We start from the raw sequence: 22,472 nt of genomic DNA on the forward strand, positions 1-22,472 counted from the left end.
ACTTTCAGCTAGCTGCTGCTCTTCAAACACGAGCACCTCGCACCTCATCACACAACATCACCCAATAATGTAATGTTTTGATGTTTTAAAAAAAATCTCTCACCTTCCATTCATATACTTCATATACATTAAATGTTGGGGTATAAATGTTCATAATTTCCAGCTGAATTTGTAGAGGCAATTACCCCAGCAAAAGCCCCCCTTTAGCTCCAGTATTTAAAAACCAATGTAAATCTTTAGACCTCTAGTGAAGTCAATAAGATAATGCAAAGCATATATTTGTTCTTACATAGGTATACAGACATTCAGAAATAGTACTGTGTCATTCACATAATGGGCTTTTTAACTAAAAAAGAAAGAAAACTAAATGTACTGGGGTTTTTTAAAATATCAATTGGTTTTGTTCTACTCTCTTCAGTCAATGCTAAAAAATATTTCCTCCTCACCCGGCCGATGTGGCTCAGGGGTTGAGCATCGACCCAGGTACCAAGAGAACGCCAGTTCCACTTTACTGACCTGGTTCTGCTGGGTTGGCAGCATGGGGTAGTGGTACAGGTCTGGAATTTTTGGCCCACCCTGTAGCATTCAGAGCCCAAGCGAAATGCAATTTTGGCCATGGCTTTGCTGAGACCAACCGCACAGAGAGCAGAGTCCTGCACAGGGCTGATTTTCTACCCCATCCTGCTTGTCCTAGTGCCATGAGGGTACCGGTACCACTCAGAGCTGGGATTTTTGGACTGTATTCCCTGGGAAGGCTTCTGTCAGGGAGACAGAGGGGCGAGCGCTGGGCGCTGTGACTGCATTGTGGGGAGGCTGATCCAAGCTCCCTGTAAGTTTGCCAGGCAGTCCCAGGAAGGAGAGGTAAAGCCTCTGCCACTGTTCTGCAGAGTGCAAACACCACCTCCAGCAGGAGACTGGATCTGCCCTGTGAAGTGCCAGACACAAGGGCCAGACAACCCCGCTGAGCGCAGTTCTGTGGGGGACTGGAGAGCAGCTCAGAGCAGGACAAAGTGTGAGACCCTCAGAGACTATTGTCTGGGACCGAGAGGAAGTGCCTAGCCCACTTCTGGGCCCATAATTCCTCAACCAGTGATTCTTCAGATCATTCCGCCTGAGCCCTGGTGGCTGAACCTGCTCCTGCACAGAACTGCAGGATGCACCCAACCTGGACCTGCAGCAGGTCCCCTTAGGGGGAACTAGAGTTGGAGTCTCTGGTGGAGACTGAGGAGTTTGTCTTTGAAGCAGAGACTAATTTCCCCTCATTGGGTGCTTGACTGTATAATCTCCAAGCAGGGGGCCCATTAGCCTGAGGTAGGCTAGCTGGGGCCCATCCTACTCTCTTTGGAAGGCTATGGAGGAAAATTAGGCAACCCAGGGGGAGGTGGAGTAGCTGACAGGTGGAGGAGAACATCAAGGAGCCTCAGTCCAACAACAGATCTGGCCCCAGTTCTAAGCTGAAAGAAGCCGACCCTTTTCACAGATTGGTCCCTCCCATGAACACACAGGCCTAGCAGATGCAGACATAAACAGTGAACAGAGTAGGGACCACACACAGGCAATCCAAGACCAGTTACGCACAATATCTGACAGTGACCTGCATCTGAAACCCACCAAAAAGGATGCAGAACCAACACAACCAGAGATGGAAGTCAGACCACATCAGAACTCAAACCAACTAGACACACAAATGGCACACCCATAGGTAGATCTCAGTAGGCTCCAGATCCTCCTGAGAACAACCCCACTACATGGAGTAGCCCCTGCACAGTATCTCAAACATGGTAATAGAGGTTTACCTCTATAGACACCCAGCTAGAAGGGTTAATGATTGCGCCACTGAGCCCATCAAGATACCTCAAGGCTACACACCAGGATCATGGTTGAGCCTCATAGTCAGTCAGCCTGAGGGTCAATCCCAACCACAAAAGGACCATCAGCAATCAAGAACCAATTAAAACAGGAGGTCCAAACAACCCACACAAGAGACATTCCTAGAGCACCCAGCTCAGGATATCAAGGAGACTGCACCACTGGGAGCCACAAGACATCTACTACAGAAGGCCACCTCACCAAGACTTCGAGTCATAGCAGTGCCTTCTAAAGTACAGAAACAAACACAAAGAGACAGCAAAACGGGGAGACAAAGAAACAAGCCCCAAATGAAAGAACAAGAGGAATCTTCAGAAAAAGAGCTAAATGAAAACGAGGCAAGTGAACTTCCAGTCAAGGTGGCTACATAGGTAAAAGTTGTACTCACCTCCTCCCACAATTACATCAAAATTGTAACTATACTGTAGAACAACCATCATTCAGAACTGCCTGAAATAAAGCTGAATGGAAGTCCTAATATATGAAATTAAGCAAGCCATATCAAGACTGGTAGGAGGGGCCAGAGGCACAGAAAGGCTGGTTCTATACCCATATGTGACAGATAAAAATCAGGAGGCATACTTCAGCTGTGAGGGTCCTCCCTACGGAGTAAGGGGTCCCAGTCCCACACCAGGCCCCCCAGCTCAGGGTTCCATTGCCAGGAAGAGAAATCACCACAAATTTTGCTGTAAAAATCAACAGGAATTGAGGCTGAGGGAGGCTAAGACTGCTACAGTCCCAGGCAGTTCCTCTTAAAGGAACTTCGTGCTTGGACCTACTCAGACTCACTCCCTGTGGACTCCAGCATGGGGGATGTAGCTTGAAAGGCACCAGAGACATACAGGGAAGAACTGGATTATTTGGCACCAAGGCACGAGCTGGAGAGGCAGCTTTCTCCTGGACAAACGTGCTGGTGGAGGCCGATGTTCCTTTGGTGAGCACTTCCCCCACAGGGCCAGCAGATAGGCACCATATCTGGGACTCCAGCAACCTGGCTCATACTGTTTGCCCCACCCTGGTGATTCAACGTCTGGACCCACTCAAGCTGTTTCCAGTGGCTTTACCATAGTAATGGCATGCCTTGGCTCATGCTTCAGATTTTCCTAAACAAGCAGCATTCCCTGTTTTTGTTTCTGTGTGTTGGGTATTTCCAAACAAGCAGCATCTGGCCTGAGCGAGCCCCATACCTCTTGCTAAGTGGCCCCAGGCCCAGCGCTGGCAGCAGCTGGCCTTGATTCACAGCTTGGCCTTGCCTGGACACCTCCAAGCCCAACATAAGAAGCAGCTATCTGTAGGTCACTTTATAGCTTATGCCTGGTGGCCCCAGTAGAACATAGGCAGTGGCTGACCTTGGCCTGCACCTCCCAGGAGGCTCCAGAGCCAAAACGCCCAGTGGACAGCTTCAGACCATGTCAAAGCACCACCACCCAACCACCTTCAGAAGCAACACACTCAAGGGGTGCACTCAGTGGGTACCAGAGCCCTGCTGAAGTAAGTCTTGCTCTGTGTGGTAGGCCCCTGCACAGCTGATCCTCCAAGGTGGTCACAGATTGGTGGTCAGTGGGCACAGCTAGTCCTTGTAGCAGATCAGTCTAAGTAAATCCCTCCAATTGATGTGCCAACAGCAATCAAGACTCAATAGAACAGAAGGATGTACAGCCCACATGGAGGATGCACCTCGAGTGCCCAGTTGGAGTGATCAGGGAGGCAGTGCTACTAGACTCTACAGGACACCTCCTATAACAGGCAACCCTACCAAGCCTAGGAGACATAGCAATACCCAATACACAGAAACAAAAACAGGGAAGCTGCCAAAATGAGGAGACAAGGAAACATGTGCCAAATGGAAGAACAGAACGAAATTCCAGGACAAAAACTAAACAAAATGGAGATAATCAATCCAACAAATGCAGAGTTCAAAACATTGGTAATAAGGATGCTCAAGGAAATTAGTGAGGACCTCAAGAGCATAAAAAAGGACCAATCAGAAATGAAGGATGCATTAACTGAAACAAAGAATAATTTCCAGGGAAATCAATAGTAGAATAGGAAAATCTAAGAAGCAAACTATCAATTTGGAATATAAGGATGCAAAAACACCCAATCAGAACAGCAAAAGGAAAAACAAACCCAAAATAATAAGGATAGTGTAAGGAGCCTCCCAGGCAACTTCAAGCATGCCAACATTCACATCATGGGGTTGCCATAAAGAGAAGAGAGACAGCAAGAAATTAAAAACCTATTGAAAAAATAATGGCAGAAAACTCCCCTTAGTGACAGAAATAGATATGCAAGTCCAGAAAGCACAGACTGTCCCAAACAAGATGAACCCTAAGAGGCTCACACCAAGACACATCATAATTAAAATACAAAAGGTTAAAAACAAAGAGAGAAGCTTAAAGGTGGCAAGAGAAAAGCAGTTACTTACCTACAAAGGAGCTCCCATAAGTCTGTCAGCTGATTTCTCAAAAGAAACTTTACAGGCCAGAAGGGAGTGGCAAGAAATATTCAAAGTGATGAAAAGCAAGGAACTACAACCAAGATCACTCTATCCTGTAAGCTATCATTTAGAAACAATGGACGTAGAAAGAAAAAGCTAAAGAAGTTCCTCACCACCAAACCAGTATTATATAAAATGTTGAAGGGTTTTCTTAAAGATCAAAAATATGAACAAGAAAATGACAATAAATACATATCTGTCAACAATTGCATCTACAAACAAAATGAACAAGTAGAACAGAAAGAGACTCATAGATACAGAGAACTTTTTGTTGGTTGCCAAATGGGAAGGGAGTTAGGAGGATGGGCAAAAAGGTGAAGGCATAAAGAAGTACAAATTGGTTGTTAGACTGATGAAACTAAGAGAGAAGCGGGGGCAGGAAGAGACAAACCAAAGAACTTATATGCATATATGCATAACCAATGGACACAAACATTAGTAGGGAAGGCAGGAGGGGGACAGGAGCGGGGGAGGGGGTACTGGGGGGGGAGTGGAGACATCTGTAATATTTTCAACAATAAAGATAAATTTTAATAATATATTTACAAAAAAGAAATAGAGGCAAGCAATTTATCAGATAGAGTTCAAAGTAATGGTTATAAGTATGCTCAAGGAATATAGTGAGAACAACAACAGCATGAAAAAATACACAGAAACAATAAAAAGCCCTGGCCAGTGTGGCTCAGTCGGTTGAGCATCATTCCGAGCAGCAGCAGTTGCAGGTTCGATTTCCAGTCAAGGGCACGTACCTGAATTATGACTCAATCCCCTGGGGGTGGGGGCATCATTCAGGAAGCAGCCAATCATTGTTGCACTCTGATATCAATGTTTTTATCTCTCTCTTTCCCTCTCCCTTTATCTCTCTCTAAAAATCAATGACCAGGAAGGAAGGAAGGAAGGAAGGAAGGAAGGAAGGAAGGAAGGAAGGAAGGAAGGAAGGAAGGGAGGGAGGGAGGGAGGAAAACAATAAAAGTAATCAGTTGTAAATGAAGAATGCCACATCTGAGATACATAATATACTGGAAGGAACAGCCAGTAGGATAGATGAAGCAGAAGATAAGATCAATGAATTAGAAGACAAGATAGAAAAAATATCATTCAATTAAAACACAAAAAAGAAAAACTAATTAAAAAGGAGGATAGCCCTGACCAGTCTTGCTCAGTGTCAGTCCATGGACCAAAGAGTCAAGGGATTGATTTCAGTCAAGGGCACCTACCTCAGCTGCAGTCCAATCCTTGACCCTGGCTGGGATTGTATCTCTCTCACATCAATGTTTCTCTTTCTCTCTCTACCTCCTTCCCTCCCACTCTATCTGAAAATCAATGGAAAAATATCTCCAGATGAGAATTAAAACAAAAGAAGGAGAATAGCTTAAGGAAACTTTGGGACAACATAAAACATAACAACATGCACATCACAGTGGTAACAGAGAAGAAAGCAAGCAAGCAAGGGACAGAGAACCTGTTGAGGAAATAATGACAGAAAACTTCCCTAGCCTGGTTTTAAAAAAAGGCCACACAAGTTAAGGAATCACAGAGAGTCCCAATCAAGATGAACCAAAAGAGAACCACACCAAGACACATCATAATTAAAATAGCCAAGAATAAAAAAAGAGAGAATCGTAAAGGCAACAAGAATGAAGCAGTTACCTACAAGGGAGTTCCCATTAGGCTATCAGTTGATTTATCAATAAAAGCACTTCAAGCCCAAAGGGACTTGTATGAAGTATTCAAAGTAATGAAAAGCAAGAATCTGCAACCAAGACTGCTCTATCCAGTAAGGCTATCATTTAAAATCAAAAGTGAAATAAAGAGCTTCCCAGACAAAGGAAGACTAAAGGACCTCATTACCACCAACCCAGCATTACAAGAAATGCTAAAGAGACTGCTTCAAGAAAAAGAATTAAAGAGAGGAACATAGACATAAAGAAAAAATGCCAATAAATAAGTACTTATCAATAATCACCTTAAGTGTAAATGAAACAAATGCTCCAATAAAAAGACATAAGGTAGCTGAAAGGATAAGAAAACACAACCCATATATATGCTGTATACAAGAGACCCACCTAGAACAAATGATACACACAGGCTGAAAGTGAAAGGATGGAAAAAGTATTCCACGCAACAAAAACAAATCTGGGTAACAATACTTCTATCTGACAAAACAGACCTCAAATAAAAGGCCATAACAAGATACAAAGAAGGACACTACCTAATTCGATCCAAGAAGCTATAACCCTTATAAAGATCACGGTGAAAATAAATTACATAGAGACTAAAAAAAAAACAAACAAACAAACAAACAATCAATAAAACCAAGAGATGATTCTTTGAAAAGATAAACAAGATTGATAAACCTATAGCCACACTAACCAAGAAACAGAGAGGATCCATATAAATAAAATCGGAAATCAAAGAGGTAAAGTAACAGCTGACACCACAGAAATACAAAGCAGTGCAAGAAAATACTATGAATACTATATGCCACCAAATTGGACAACCTAGGCAAAATGAACAAATTTCTAGAAACATACAAGTTTCCAAAACTCAGTAAGGAAGAATGAGAAAACCTAAATAGGCTAATAACAACTAATGAAATTTAAGCAGTAATTTAAAAAAATAAAAAACTCCCAGCAAACAAAAGCTCTGGACCAGATGGCTTCACAGGAGAGTTTTATCAAACATTCAAAGAACTAACACCTATCCTCCTCAAAATATTCCAAAAAATTCAAGAGGAAGAAACACCTCCAAGATCTTTTTATGAGGCTAGCATTATTCTACTTCTTTTTTTTTTTTTTTATCCTCACCCGAGGACATTTTTCCATTTTTTGTTCAGATAGAGCCGGAGGGAGAGAGAGGAAGAGAGAGAGAGAGAGAGAAACATTGACGTGAAACGGATACATCGAGTGGCTGCCACCCGCACGACCAACCAGGGCCGGGGACAAACTGCAACCGAGGCACATGCCCTTAGCGGGAACTGAACCCGGGTCTCTCTGTACCGCAGGCCGACGCTCCAACCGCTGAGCCAATCCGGCCAGGGCACATTATTCTACTTCTAAAGCCAGATAAAGACACTACAAAGAAAGAAAATTACAGGCTAATATCCCTGATAAACACAGATGCTAAAATCCAGCAAAACTTTCAAAAGATCATACACCATTTAGTCATTGCAATCAAGTGGGATATGTTCTGGGGATCCAAAGCTGATACAATATTTGCAAATCAATAAATGTGATACATCACATAAACAAAATAAAGGAAAAAATCACATGATCTTATCAATAGATGCAGAAAAAGCATGCACCAACATCCAGCACCCATTTATGATAAAGACTCTCAGCAAAGTGGGAAGAGAGGTTTCATACCTCTGTTTACAAACCAACAGCCAACCTTATATTCAAAGGGCAAAAACTAAAAGTGTTTCCCTTAAGATCAGGAACAAGACAGGTATGTCCAGTTTCACCACTCTTATTCAACATAGTACTAGAAGTCCTAGCCATAGCGATCAGACAATAAGAAATAAAAGAGACGGCCCCCATCTCGGGTCCAAGCAGCTTGGGCTGCGGGAGAAGCGGCAGCAGCCAAGCAGCGCAGGTTAGCTAAGCCACAGGCCTGCCGTGGCCCTCAGGCACTCAGCACTCGCCCACCCCGCTGCCAAGATGCCCAAGAGGAGGTTAGCTCCGCCTGAGGGGACTGCGAAGGAGGATACAAAGAGGAGGTCGGGGAGGTTGTCAGCCAAACCTGCTCCTGCAAAAGTGGAAAGGAAGCCCAAAAAGGCAGCAGGAAAGGATAAATCTGCAGACAAGAAAGTGCAAACGAAAGGAAAAGGGGAGCAAAGGGAAAGCTGGGCGAAGTGGCTGACCAGGAACCTAAAGATCTACCCGCGGAAAATGGAGAAACTAAAAACGAGGAGAGTCCACCCTCAGATGAAGCAGGAGAGAAAAAGGCCAAGTCTGATTAATATCATATACCATGTCTTATCAGTGATCCTTTCTCCCTTCTTGTACGATCCAGAGGAATATTTTTATCAACTATTTTGTAAATGCAAGTTTTTTAGTAGCTCTAGAAACATTTTTAAGAAGGAGGGAATTCCGCCTCATCCCATTTTTTTAAGTGCAAATGCTTTTTTTTAAGAGGTTAAATCATTTGCTGGTTGTTTATTTTTTGGTACAACCAGAAAATAGTGGGATATTAAATATGGGAGGTTTTGATTGTCTTGGGTGTCAGCTTAACATTCCATAGATGGGGGAGGTTTTCATATCCTGTAATACAAAGCATACTAAATGGCAGTTTGGAGTCAGTTGTGCATTTAATATGTCTTGAACATTTTAACTTACTTCTATTCCCATATTTTTGGTATAATTGTTTCCTAAAGAAACCACTCCTTGATCTTGGCTCTCCCTGTCAGAAGTCTGTGCACTCTGTAACATCTTCGGTGTGGTAGTCCAGTCTTCCTAGTAACTTTGTTAATGTGCTGTGAAAGATTGAAACTTTCATTATGTAGTATATATGATATTAAATTGTGAATTAGTGGGACTTTGATGTAACAGCGTATCAACATTTGAAGATATTGGTACTTGATACTCCTGAGGAAAATTAGCCTCCAAATTTTAAGCTGGAAAGTCACTGGAATAACAGTTTAGAAAAGAATCACAACTACATGACTTTACATTTTTGGTATGTATGTTAAGAATTGTGTATAAATTGAAATGTCTGTGTACTTATCCTCAAAACAAACAATAAAATCTCAATAATGAAAAAAAATAAATAAATAAAAGAAATCTAAATTTCAAAGAAGGAAATAAAACTTTCATTATTTGCAGATGACTTAATAGTATATATAGAAAAGCCTAAAGACTCCACAAAAAAATGACGAGGTGCCATGGCCGGTTTGGCTCAGTGGTTGGAGCATATGCCTGTGGACCAGAGAGTCCTGGGTTTGGTTCCCGCTAGGGGCACGTACCAAAAAAAAAAAAGACTAGGTATAATAAATGAATTCAGCAAAGTTGCAGGATACAGAACCAATATCCAGAAATCAAAAGCATTTTTACATACCAATAATGAATTATCATAAAAGAGAAAATAAGAAAACAGCACCATTTACTACTGCAACAAAAATAAATAAATAAATAAATAAATAAATAAATAAATAAATAAATAAATAAGATACCTAGGAATAAATTTAAGCAAGAAGGTAAAAATCTGTACTTAGAAAATTATATGACATTGAAGAAAGAAATTAAGTAAGATACAAATAAGTGGAAGCATATACCACATTCTTGGATTGGAAGAAGTAACACCATTAAAATGTCCATACTACCCAAAACAATCTATAGATTCAACACAATTCCTATTAAAATACCAACAGCATATTTCACAGATCTAGAACAAACATTCTAAAATGTATATGGAGCCCAAAAAAATCCCGAATAGCCTCAGCAACTTTGAGAAAGAAGAACAAAGTTGGAGGGATCAATACCAGATATCAAACTATACTATAAGGCCACTGTAATCAAAACAGCCTGGTACTACCATCAAAACAGGTGTATAGACCAAAGGAACAGAACAGAGACCCCAGAAATACAGCCCATGTATTTATGCTCAATTAATATTTGACAAAAGAGGCGAGAGTATACAATGGAATAAAAACAGTTTCTTCAATAAATGGTACTGGGAAAATTGGACAGGCACATGCAGAAAATGAACTAGACCACTTTACACCATACATAAGAATAAACTCAAAGCAGATCAAAGACTTAAATGTAAATCGCAAAACCATAAAAATTCTAGAAGAAAACATGGGCAGTAAAATCTCAAACATCTCTCACAGCAATATTTTTGCCAATATGTCTCTGAGGGAAGGAGAAACTCAGAAAAAGTTAAATGAATGGGACTACATAAAGCTAAAAACCTCTGCATAGCAAAAGAAATGAGAACCCACTGTATGAAATGAAAAGAGAACCCATTGTATAAGAGAACATATTCACCAGTGATACATCCGATAAGGGGTTAATTTGAAAAATATATAAAGAACTTATACAACTCAATACTAGGAAGACAAGCAATCCAATTAAAAAATGGGCAAAGGACCTGAACAGACACTTCTCCAAAGAGGATATACATAGGGCCAACAGACATATGAAGAAATGCTCAACATCACTAATCATCAGAGAGATGCAAATTAAAACTATAATGAAGTATCACCTCACACCTATCAGAATGTTTACTATCAATAAATCAACAAACAAGTGCTGGCAAGGATGTGGAGAAAAGGGAACCCTAGTATACTGCTGGTGAGAATGCAGGCTGGTATAGCAACTGTGGAAAACAGTATGGAGTTTCCTTCAAAAATTAAAAATTGAACTACCGTTTGACCCAGCAATCCCACTCTGGGAATATATCCTAAGAATACCAAAACACCAATCAGAAAGAATATATACACCCCTATGTTTATTACAACATTATTTACAACAGCCAAGATCTGGAAACAGTCCAAGTGCCTATCAGCAGATGAGTGGATAAAAAGACTATGGTACATTTATTTATTTATTAATTTAATCCTCACCTGAGGACATTTTTCCATTTTATTGTTCAGATAGAGTGGAAGGAAGAGAGAGAGAGAGAAACATTGACATGAAAGGGACACATCGAGTGGCTGCCACCCGCACAACCCAACCAGGGCCGGGGACAAACTGCAACCGAGGTACATGCCCTTAGCGGGAACCGAACCCGGGTCTCTCAGGACCGCAGGCCAACGCTCTAACCACTGAGCCAAACCGGCAGGGCGGCTGTGGTACATTTACATGCTGTAAAAAAAAACAGGAGCTCTTACCCTTTGAGATAGTATGAATGGACCTGGAGAGTATTATGCTCAGTGAAATAAGCCAGTCAGAGAAAGACAAATACCATGTGATCTCACTAATATGTGGAATCTAATTAGCAAAATAAACTGACTCACAAAATGGAACCAGAAGCATGGATGCATAGAACAGACTGGCCGATGCCTGAGGGGAGGAGAGCAGGGGTGGAAGTTACTGGATAAAGAAGGTGAAGGTATTCGCTAAAGAACATATATACATGCCCATGGACAGAGAGGGGTGGAGGTCCAAGGAAGGAGGAGGTGGGGGTGGGTGGAGGTGGGCAAAAGGGTGGGGGGAAAGGGAACACCTGCAATATTGTCAACATTAAAATTTCGTAATATAAATAAATAAATAAATAAAAAGAAAGTCTTAACATAAATGACCAACAATAAAGAAATGCTTAAATTATGGGGGAGCAGGAGAGAAATTCCTGTTTCATGACTTATTCTCTCTTACCAGTCTTCCAAAGAACAAAAAAAATCTACTTTTTATTTAAGAGAATAAGATTCAATTTATTTTGCTATAATCACACAGGTCTTTTAAACCTAAGACAGAGTATGGAATCTAAGTGATTTTATGATATCTATAATTTGAAGATTTACTTGATTTCATCATCCTAGACATTATTTGATATTCATTCATTGTCCCCAACTATTGCAAAAAAAATTTAAAAGAAAATTGGAGAATAATGGAATTGCCTAGGAAAATAATATTGATAGTGAAATAAATAACTATCCTTTCTAATTGTATTGGCAAAATATTGAATCATTTTTTTTAAGAAGGTAAACAGACTGGAAACACCATCTTTGTTGTCTACCTTTATTAATATCATCATTCTGTGACTGTTTTCCTTAGAAAGGTCTGTCTACAAAACTAGCTGGCCCTTGACTGGCTTCTAGAAATTTGATTGGTAAATGCAATCGACATGGACACCACGCTGGGGAAGGCAGGAGTGGGGGAGGAGTAAGGGGTCAATGAGGAAAAAAGGGGACATCTGCAATACTTTCAACAATAAAAAAATAAAAATAAGTAATACATAATTTTTTAAAAAAGGAAACTTGACTGGTAAACAGTTCCCTGCTCTGACACAAAACTTCTAAATGATAAGGGTGGCTCACTGTACCTAAAGTGTTTGCACTAACAATATGTTTAGGCTGACAGCATCAGGATTGTTCGGTCAACTTTTCTTGCTCTGAAGCCTTGCTCACCAGGCAACCTTCTGTTGATAAGCTAGCTTCCTATATAGATTTTCCAACAGAGAAACAACGTCTTCACTAATTTGAAAGAGTATGTGGTTTAAGAGCAGTGAGTTATCTCACTAAGAATAAATTAATTGGTCTTCTGGTAGTAAAAGAAGATTTCATTTGTTTTGGGGGTGGTTTTGGGGGAGTCCTTTGTATAAATAACATTTGTCAAACCTGTGAAAGCAGCTCCTCAAAGTTTCTGGACCTGCAAATGAGGACCTCACAAAGAATGGACTAATTATATAGCATTACAAAGAATGGCTTATATTCCCTCTTTTCTGCATAAGACCTTATTGATTTTTGTTTGTTTTTTTTTATCCTCACCCGAGGACATTTTTCCATTTTTTATTCAGATAGGAAAGAGAGAGAGGAAGAGAGAAAAACATCGATGTGACACATCGAGTGGCCACCACCCACACGACCCAACTGGGGCCGGGGACAAACTGTAGCCAAGGTACATGGCCTTAGCGGGCACCGAACCCGGGTCTCTCTGGACTGCAGGCTGACGCTCTAACTGCTGATCAAAACCGGCCAGGGCAAGACCTTATTAATTTTTGCCTGCATTTACCACAACACTTCTTTGATTGTTTTTCTATTCTGAGTACTTGAAAATTGTTCTATCAAGATAAGATTTTTAGGAGTCCTTAACCTCTTATAATAGCACAGACCAAGTGAGGGAAAGGGAAAACATTCCATCTGGTAGTTATTAGTTATTGACTTCTATGAAGGTTAGCATAATTCACTGATAAACAGACATAAAAAAATTTAAAGATTTCTTTTGGATGGTTAATAGTTTTAATTTATTTGCAAATGTCAAGAATAGATGCTTTTAAATGTAATTCTACATTAAAAGTAAAAAGGCACTCACCAGTTCACCCCATCTGCTTCTACCCAGGCAAAGCGGTACTCATTGACCCGAAGCATCAGCTGCAGACACCCAGCAACACACTGCACATACTGAGAGCTCTACACAAGAAGAAGTACAGGTTTTAAGACTGGGAAGCATTTAAAGTCATGAGATCACACATATACAAAAAGTCTGGATTTTTTAAACTAGTTTTTTATCATTAAACATTCAGAAGTCCCTAATATTTTTTCAAAAATCAATCCACACTTTTGCTTTTCTCTTTACTTCTTAGAAATAAAGCTGATTACCTCTGCCAAATTAAACTTACACAGTTCAAAAGTGCTTAACACACACAGTTAGGGAAATGAAGGATCAAAGTAATTACATCTTTGATATGGTTTGGTAATTACTTTGCAATGATTCATTTCCCCTCAGTAAAGGTACTATATGGAGAATACTACTCTTCATAATTATAGAAATATCAAAAAACAATAAAATTAAAAAGATAAAAGTGTATGCTTTGAAATAGGCCTATGTTTGAATGATCTTGGTCAAGTTTCTTTCCAATACTCAGTATCTTCATCCTTTAAAGGGGATGATATCCCCAAGCACCTGAAGAAAAGTATTGTTAGAACTAAGTAAAGTAATAAACTGAGCATATAGCTAGACATTTCATAGAAACTCAATAAATGAGAACCTTAAAAAAAAAAAAAAAAAACTATACAGCATATAAAAAGTCTAATTGAATATTTGAAAAAGAGTATAATTTTTAAAAGCTATTAGTTCAAAAGCACTGTCTTAGAGAAATTGTGGTTAAATCTGAAACTAGAAATGAACAAGAATAATATCCCCCAGGAACTAGCAGCCTCCTCCATTTTGGCAAAGCCAGTAGTAACACCTGACCTAGTCTCTACTCTAAATATGTACAGTGAGCCTTACATGTATAAGAAATGGAGAGACAAGAGGTAATTTCAGACTCTAGCCTTAAAGAACATGCTAATAAAAAAATTTTTTAAAAAGGAGAGATTCATGGATGTTACATAAATTTACAAAACCTAATATACATAATGTTTTAATTTAAACAAAGTTTGTTAAAACCTAATACTTCAAAGAAATTCCAGGCACTCAAATACAAAAATACAATGATGTAAGTATATTAGGTGGATCAATCAAAAGTTATCAAGATAAGGTTATCTTAGATTTTACATAGAAAGTAGTGAACACAGTTGCCCAAAAGCACAATATATCAAGTAATATAATTTGCCTGAGAACTCAAAAGATTAGCAGAAATTAATAATTAAAAAAAAAACAGTAATTTTTAGCTCTAAAGCAATTTTCCATAATAGAAAAAAAAAAAATGTGTATTTTTTCCAATGAAGCAACAGGTTTTAACCCTCTGTGAAAGAGGAATTCCAGCTTCCTTGTTTAGAGACAGACTAAGGAAGGTTTCTACATATCATCAATAAAAAGGCAACCTAAGGTATTCTCTCCTCTTCCATTTATCAACAATTCCTCTCAACACAAAAATTTCTTTGTTCACTGTATATCATTTTTTCTGTGACCATACTATTTTGAAATACATGACACATTTCAAATATGGACTCTTCATTATTATTTTTAACTTCAGGATTCACATTATAAATGAGCATATAAAAGATGCTGGTTCTAAAACTATTCTCTCTCCTATTAATGAGGTAATCCAAATATCATTCTAGAAATTACTTTCATAGTATATAGTGAAAGCAACACTGGTAAATGATTGAATTATTGCCTTCAATTAAACAAAGCAAATTGTATCACTTCTTTGTCACTTACATTGTCCTATTAATCTCATGTATAAATTATTCAACATTAAAAAAAAAATCAGCCTTCAATCAATCCAACCAGTCACCATCTCTAATACTACACAAATGTCACTCGATACTGGTGCAGAAAATCGTACAATCATGCAAAGACATCAAGCAATTCTAGTCCATTCTGCCATTCCCGAGTCGCTATCACATAGTCACCACTATACTCCTGTCCTAATTTCTGCCCTCAAGCTCAGCAGTATCAGTAAAAACAGGAACCATTACTAAAAGACTTGCTCAGCTATCAACATCTCATTTCTCAAACTGAACTTCATTTACAGCTGCTGTTACATCTCTCTCACCTAGGAGATAAGTAGACATGACCAAGACCCAATGCCCCAAGCAAGGTCTGTATCCCATTCCTCCCACATAATGATCCATCAATCAGACCCCTCTCTCCTATATCTTCGTTCTCTCTGGTTGGTTTCCTTTTCTCAGCCTCTGAATATACTCAATTCTTACCCATCTTTAAACCAATGTTTACCTCTCTTATATCTTATCACCCCACTTAACATGACAAATGTTAGGATCACCAGTGACCTTAAATTGCCAGTTCCAGCAGTTACTTTCACCTGAGTACCAGACCTCTATCACTACTACTGGAAAGCTCTTTCCCCATTCTCCTCTGCATTTGAATTGATTCACCTGCTACTGCAAGTCCCAAATCAAATGTTAACTCCTCCATCAGGAAAGGAAGTTGCAGTATAACACAGAGACAAATCCCCTAGTTTGTGGGGATAATTTCACTAATGTATGAGTGGTACCAGTCAAATAATATCCAAAAATTGTCTGCTGCTGCATTGTATTCTGATTTCTCCAAATGGAATTAATCACTTTCATGGTGTCGCATATAAATCTCTCTTCTTGCCGTGTGTGTGTGTGTGTGTGTGTGTGTGTGTGTGTGTGTGTGGTCCCCATTAGGCCAGTGAGCAAAAGAGGAGTCTTTTTTAATCTCAGCACTTTAGCACAGTCCCTGGTAAATAACAGCACTCTAAAAATGCTTGTATGCTAAGTGAATAATTAAATATTCATTGCCCTTGATGTTATTTTTTTTCCTATTATGCCATTTGGCTTTAGAAGGAAAAAAAAGGAGAACCTAAAATGTTAAAATACAGGGTGGGGAAAAAGTAGGTTTATAGTTGAGAGTATGCAAAACACAGACTTTATTCTTGTATTTTATTTATTAATTACTGTATTACTTTCCATATGAACAACTGTAAACCTACTTTTCCCCACCCTGTATGTTTTCTCTAAGTGTAATCATTTTTGTTTTCTGCCTAACAAGATACTGTGTTTTTTTAAAAAAAAAGAAAAAACATAGAAATCCCCAAATTCCATATTATCATTTCCTTTAAATTATCATTTCCGTGATAATTATATATAAATGCCATATTGTTCAATACAAAAAACACAAACTTAATCTTTTCTTGCTGCATTATTTTTCTTTTTGCTGGAATTTCCTATTCTATTCACAGACATTAATTTTAAAAGTATTCTTTGAAATAGCTGTAATTACTAATAGGAAATCCTGAAATCACACAGCATTTCAAAGACAAACTGATCAAGAACTGAAAAGTAGAGAAATAGTCTAACTTATAGGATAATATCAAGAACCACCAAACTAATGAGGCAGTATTTGTGGTGATCAAATATTGGTGACCAAACACAAAGTCACAAGAAACCACCAAGTAAGGAAAAGCATCTCTATGCCGTCCCTTAGCAGCGGTTCTCAACCTGTGGGTCGCAACTCCTTTGAGGATCGAGCGACTCTTTCACAGGGGTTGCCTAAGACATAACAGTAGCAAAATTACGGTTATAAAGCAGCAACGAAAATAATTTTATGGTTGGGGGTCACCACAACATGAGGAACTGTATTCAAGGGTCACGGCACTGGGAGGGCTGAGAACCACTGCTTAGAGCCTTCCCTTTCCCAGGTGGCCTCTCCCTGAGGCTGCCTGACTACTGCACTGCGAACTCCCAAGAAGGGTGCCTATAAGATCAGTTTCTGGGTATGAAGTACACATATAAACTAGAAGTATGACTTGACAAGCAGCATGGAACCTTATTAACATTTGTGTACATAACTTTTATTGACCTGAATTCACAGAAGATGCTTTGTACATGTGTATCATAATATATCCAATCAGTATACAATGGCATAAAATAAAAAGTCACACTTACCACCTCTCATTCCTAAGATAGATTTCTGTGTAACACTGCAGAAACTTTCTGTGTTAAATGTATGTCTTTTTTAGGTGGGAGGAGGGTGTCAATGGGGGAAAAAAGGATGGACATCTGTAATACTTTCAACAGTAAAGAAAATTTTTTAAAAATACAAATAAGATTCTACTCCTTGTACACTCTCAAATGACCTGTGCAAGCACTGTCACATGTTTACTAAAATAATCAAAGAGTGTAACAATTTGTCTAAGGCTGTCCTCCCTGGGACACAAGGCAGCCCTATGAAGGTAGGCGTCATGCCCATCTTCTTCAGTGTTATGCTTCCAGAACAGTGCTCTGTACCTAGGAGGCACTCAATAAATATTTCTTGAATGAATGAACAAAAAGAAATATAAACAAACTTCACATCTTACACTAACACCAAATGAATGAGGTTCTAATAGATATGACTTGAAAATTACAAGTTTGACAAAAAAATTTATACTGATAATAACCAATATTGCAGCCCTAGCCGATTTGGCTCAGTGGCTGGAGCATCAGCCTGCGGACCAAAGGGTCGCAGATTTGATTCCCAGTTAAGGGTACATTCTGGGTTGCAGGTTTGATCCCTGGCCTCGGTTGGGGTGGTACAGGAAGTAACCAATTGATGTCTCTCTCTCTCTCTCTCTCTCTCTCTCTCTCTCTCTCTCTCTTTCTCTCTCTCTCTCTCTGTCTCCTCTCCTCTCCTTCCCTCCCTTCCATTCTGTCTCGAAAAATCAATGGAAAAATATCCTTGGATGAGGATTAACACACACACAAAAAAATCAATCCTTCAGAAATATACGCAAAATAGCACTATTATTATCTTATTTCTTTTTAGAGCCAAAAATAAATCTCTTTGGCAATTATGGATCTTAAATAATTGCCTACTATTTTTTTAAGTCATCTAAATTTAAGAATTTATAATTTTTTTTCCTTTATAGATTTTGAGAGAGAAAGTAAGGAAAAGAGAGAGAGAGAAACATCGATGAAAGATAATATTGATTGGCCACCTCCTGTATGCCCCCCACTGAGGATGTGGCCCACAACCTGGGTGTGTGCCTGGACTAGGAATCGAACCGGTGACCCCTTGGTGCATGGGTCGATGCTCAACCACTGAGCTACAATAGACAGGCTAAATTTGAGATTTACATAACTGCTAATCAATTTTGGCTACACCTTATGTCACCCTATTTTACTAGAATATATTTATGGTAAAAGAACTCATTCAGCCAGATAATAGTTTCCATTTAATTTGCTAAAGTAATTAATTTATCTGGTGAAAAAGAAAAAAACTACCTGTATTTAGACTGACTTAACAAAAATACATACACATATACACACAAAAAAGATGTATTAGATACTCATTGTATTGTTTCCCAAATACTATTTGCTTAAATGTCATTCAACCATAGTTTTTCTCTGCTGTAAAGTTTTTCTGTTTTTTCAAATAATCAAAATGGATTTTATAACCCTCATTAACCAACCAAAAAATTGTGTAAAAAAGGAAAAAAAAATTATTTTTATAAAAACAATTAACATATATATGATATTTTTCAGTGTATTTTCAAACAAATAATTAAAACTTAAATAAAGAACAAAAGGGAAATATTATGATACCCCCTTTTTTTAGACAAGGAACCCAAGGCTGGAAAAGGTGATGTAATATGTTGAAATTGAAATTAATTGAGTTAATCTTGGACAGCACAAGGAATCTACTCTCTTCATGTTTGAGCTGGAGCTCTCTGGGCTACACCAGACATCCAGGGTTGAGAACTGGCCACCACATGCACCCACACTTTAGCAAACCTCAATGGTAGAGAAAAACTATTTTTATTTCTCAGCACATTTAAGAAAATATCATTTGGATAAATTTTCTAATGTTGCTGAAAATGCAAACTCTCCTATACTACGGTGGAATAACCACTTCATAGAGAAAACAGCAACTCATAGAATTCACCTTCCTATGAATAAGTCTCAGAGACCCATCTTCTACAGTATTACAAAGGAATTCAAGAATTAAGGAATTATAAAGCAGGCAGGCAACAAAAGATAAACATAAAAACTTCAGTGATTTTTGTACCAAAGGAAAATTAATGTTATAAAAATGTTTAGAGACAAGTTTTCATTATTCATCTCCATAATGCTGGGATTTAAGTACAAACTAAATAAGAGTAAATATAATATTCACCTAAATTTTGGAATTGTGGGCACTTGAAAAAACAAGTCTACACTGCAGTAAAATGCATCTGTCCCACAGAGAATGAAAATGGACAGTACAGTGGTAACCCTGAAGCTCAAAACTGGTCTTTTCAGACACTTAATTGACTAAAATAAATTCCAGAAACCAGTTTTACATGAAATGGAGGACTGCTAATTAACAGTCCCAAAGATATATAATGTTTCATGACTACTGAAGGAATATTTTCTTGTAGAACTAAAAAGTGAGTGTGTACACATGTATGTGATTTTTTGCTTCTATCATTCACCTTAAAAAATAACAGGGCAATATCAAGTGTCAGAAAGAAACTGGAACAACTGGAATTCTCATACTTTGTTCATGAACAAGTAAATTGGTTTAGTAAACTGAATGGCGATATCTACTACATATACAAATAACCCAGCAATTCCATTCTAGAATTAAGTGTTCCAGACCAGCTACCAAAAATTTTACAGAATGTCCCTAGCAAAATTATTCACAATAGTCAAAAACTAGAAGTAACCCTATGTAGCAATAAAAGGAATGATTATTCATTTAACAAATTACTACTTACCAATAAAAAGAATGAATTGTTGCTAAATGAAACATGAATGAATCTCACTGACACAATACTGGGCAAGAGAACTCAAACACAAGAGACTTCCTACTGTCTATGATTCCACTTATATGAAATTCAAAATCAGGCAAAACTAATCTATAGTAATAGAGGTCATAATGATAACCTTTATGGGAGCTGAAGTGAAGGAAAAGTATTTAATAGGAATGCATGTGACATAAAGTCATTCAGCTGCACATTTTACTTTATGTAAAATATAACATAAAAAAAGAAAGACTGACTGAAGAAAGGAAGAGAGGGAAGGAGGAAGAAGTTTGCCAATCAGAAGTTCTGCCAAATTATCTTTGGCAAGTTACTTAAACTCTTAAAAACCTTTTTCTCATCAATAAAGAAAAATAATGCCAGCACTATCAAATTTAAAACAACTGCTACTCAAATATGAACTCAAGTCAGTTTCCATAAAGCACAAAACAACTGTAAAGTATACTATTATTATTACCCCATATTCAGGAACTAAAATATGTTTGTAAGCCCATGAATTCACTTGAAGTTGGTTTATTAAAAAAGATCCTCTAGTCAATACTCATAATACCTAGATTAAATTACTACCTAAATTAACTTAAGATAATTTAGTCCTAGGTTCAAGTCTTTCTAAAAAGGTAATTTCACTATTAATTTACAAACTTATAAATCTCCTTCAAGTATTGCATCTAATTTGCTCAGTATGTAATAACTACTGGAATTCTTTATTATAAGAAAAAATTTTTGTGGACTTAAGAAAATATGATTTACTTTATATATTACTGCTTTGTATACAGCTTTCAAGAACACATCTAATGTATAATTAGGTTACCTTATTATTATTACAGGTGCTATACTTTAGTACGTAAAACAAAGTCTTGTACTGAAATCCTTACCATTTAATTTTGTTTTGCATTGCCATAATATACCTCTAGGCAATCCTTCCAAAATCTGATCAGAAAAATCCAACTCTGAGGTTCTTATCGTTCCTCCTTTTTTCAAAATACATCCAAGCATTTATTTTAATGATCCTCAATGTTTAAAATGTGTTAATTTTATGATAAGAAGATAAGTCAATTGAACAATAAAAATCATCCAAGAATTGCTTTAAGTAAATAACAACGCACTTGAAACCAGTACAAACAACAGGCCTGAGCTGTATGAACTACTGATGCAGCCCACTAGTTCCCCAGCTACTTGTGCAGCACTTTTAATGTACTTATCAACAAAGTAGCAAAGAACTAAACCACTGAAGTACTCTAGCTCTTCTGAAAAACTGAAAAGTGTCATATCAGCATAGTATTAAAGTAAAAACAAAGCTAAAGCAGTAAAACCTCATATTAAAGAAGGATATTAGAATTGTCACTGGAAACAACTTAAGGAATCTGGCCAAGAGCCAAAAAAGTTAAGGTCTTTTTTTCCCCTCTCATTCTAAAATGCTGTTGTTACTGTGCTAAAACATGTATGAATCTTGAAAACATTACACTAAGTAAAATATGCCAGGCACAGACAACTATATAGTATATGATTCATTCATATGAAATGGCCAGAAGAAGCAAATCCAGTGAGTAAAGTAGACTAGTAGTTGCCAGAGGTTGGGAGCAGGGGCCAAGAGTGGAGAATGACTGTTAATGTGTACAGGGTTTCTTTATGAGATGTTAAAAATGCTGTACAATCAGATGTGATAATGGTTGTACAACTCTGTAAATATACTAAAACCCACTGAACTGCAAATTGATGAATTTTATGGTATGTGAACTATATTTTGATAAAGCTATAAAAAAAAAAACTAAATTGAAAATTTCCTCACTCATACTTGCCACATTTCTGACTGCTCAATTGCCATATGTGGCTATCATAATGGAGAGTGCAGAGACAGAGAACATTTCTATCATCATGAGAAGTTCTATTGAACAGAACTGCTCCAGAACATTAAAAGGCAAGATAAAACATAAAATAAGCAAAAGGAGAACCTGGTAACTTAAGTTACTTTACTACCAGTAAACAATGTTCATCTATGCCTGGCCGGTATGGCTCAGTGGCTCAGCGTCAACCCATGCACCAAGAGGTCACCGGTCTGATTCCCAGTCAGGACACATGCCCAGGTTGTGGGCCCAATCCCCAATGTGGGGTATGCAGGAGGTAGCCAATGTTCTCTCTCATCGGTGTTTCTATCTCTCTCTCCCTCTCCTTTCCTCTCTCTCTAAAATCAATAAAGAAAAATTAATTTTTAAAAAATGTTCAACTAGCAATAACTGATGTTTGACTAGGTCTACAACAAAAATAGCCAGAGAACAAGACACAG

The 22,472-nt window shown here is 38.2% G+C and overlaps 1 protein-coding gene and 1 pseudogene across 3 annotated transcripts in view; one reads left to right on the plus strand and one right to left on the minus strand.

Moving 5' to 3' along the window:
* The window catches only part of ATP6V1H (ATPase H+ transporting V1 subunit H), a 174,606-nt gene that overhangs the window by 109,417 nt on the left and 42,717 nt on the right, over window positions 1-22,472 (minus strand). For all 3 annotated transcript variants that reach the window (XM_036263933.1, XM_036263932.1, XM_036263934.1), the window contains one exon: window positions 13,342-13,439. In XM_036263933.1, the coding sequence (XP_036119826.1) occupies window positions 13,342-13,439 (98 nt within the window). The remainder of the gene's footprint in view (window positions 1-13,341; window positions 13,440-22,472) is intronic.
* On the plus strand, window positions 8,029-8,330 carry LOC118631523 (annotated as a pseudogene).

This window comes from Molossus molossus, unplaced genomic scaffold, assembly GCF_014108415.1.
Source record: "Molossus molossus isolate mMolMol1 unplaced genomic scaffold, mMolMol1.p scaffold_m16_p_16, whole genome shotgun sequence".
Taxonomy (NCBI): domain Eukaryota; kingdom Metazoa; phylum Chordata; class Mammalia; order Chiroptera; family Molossidae; genus Molossus; species Molossus molossus.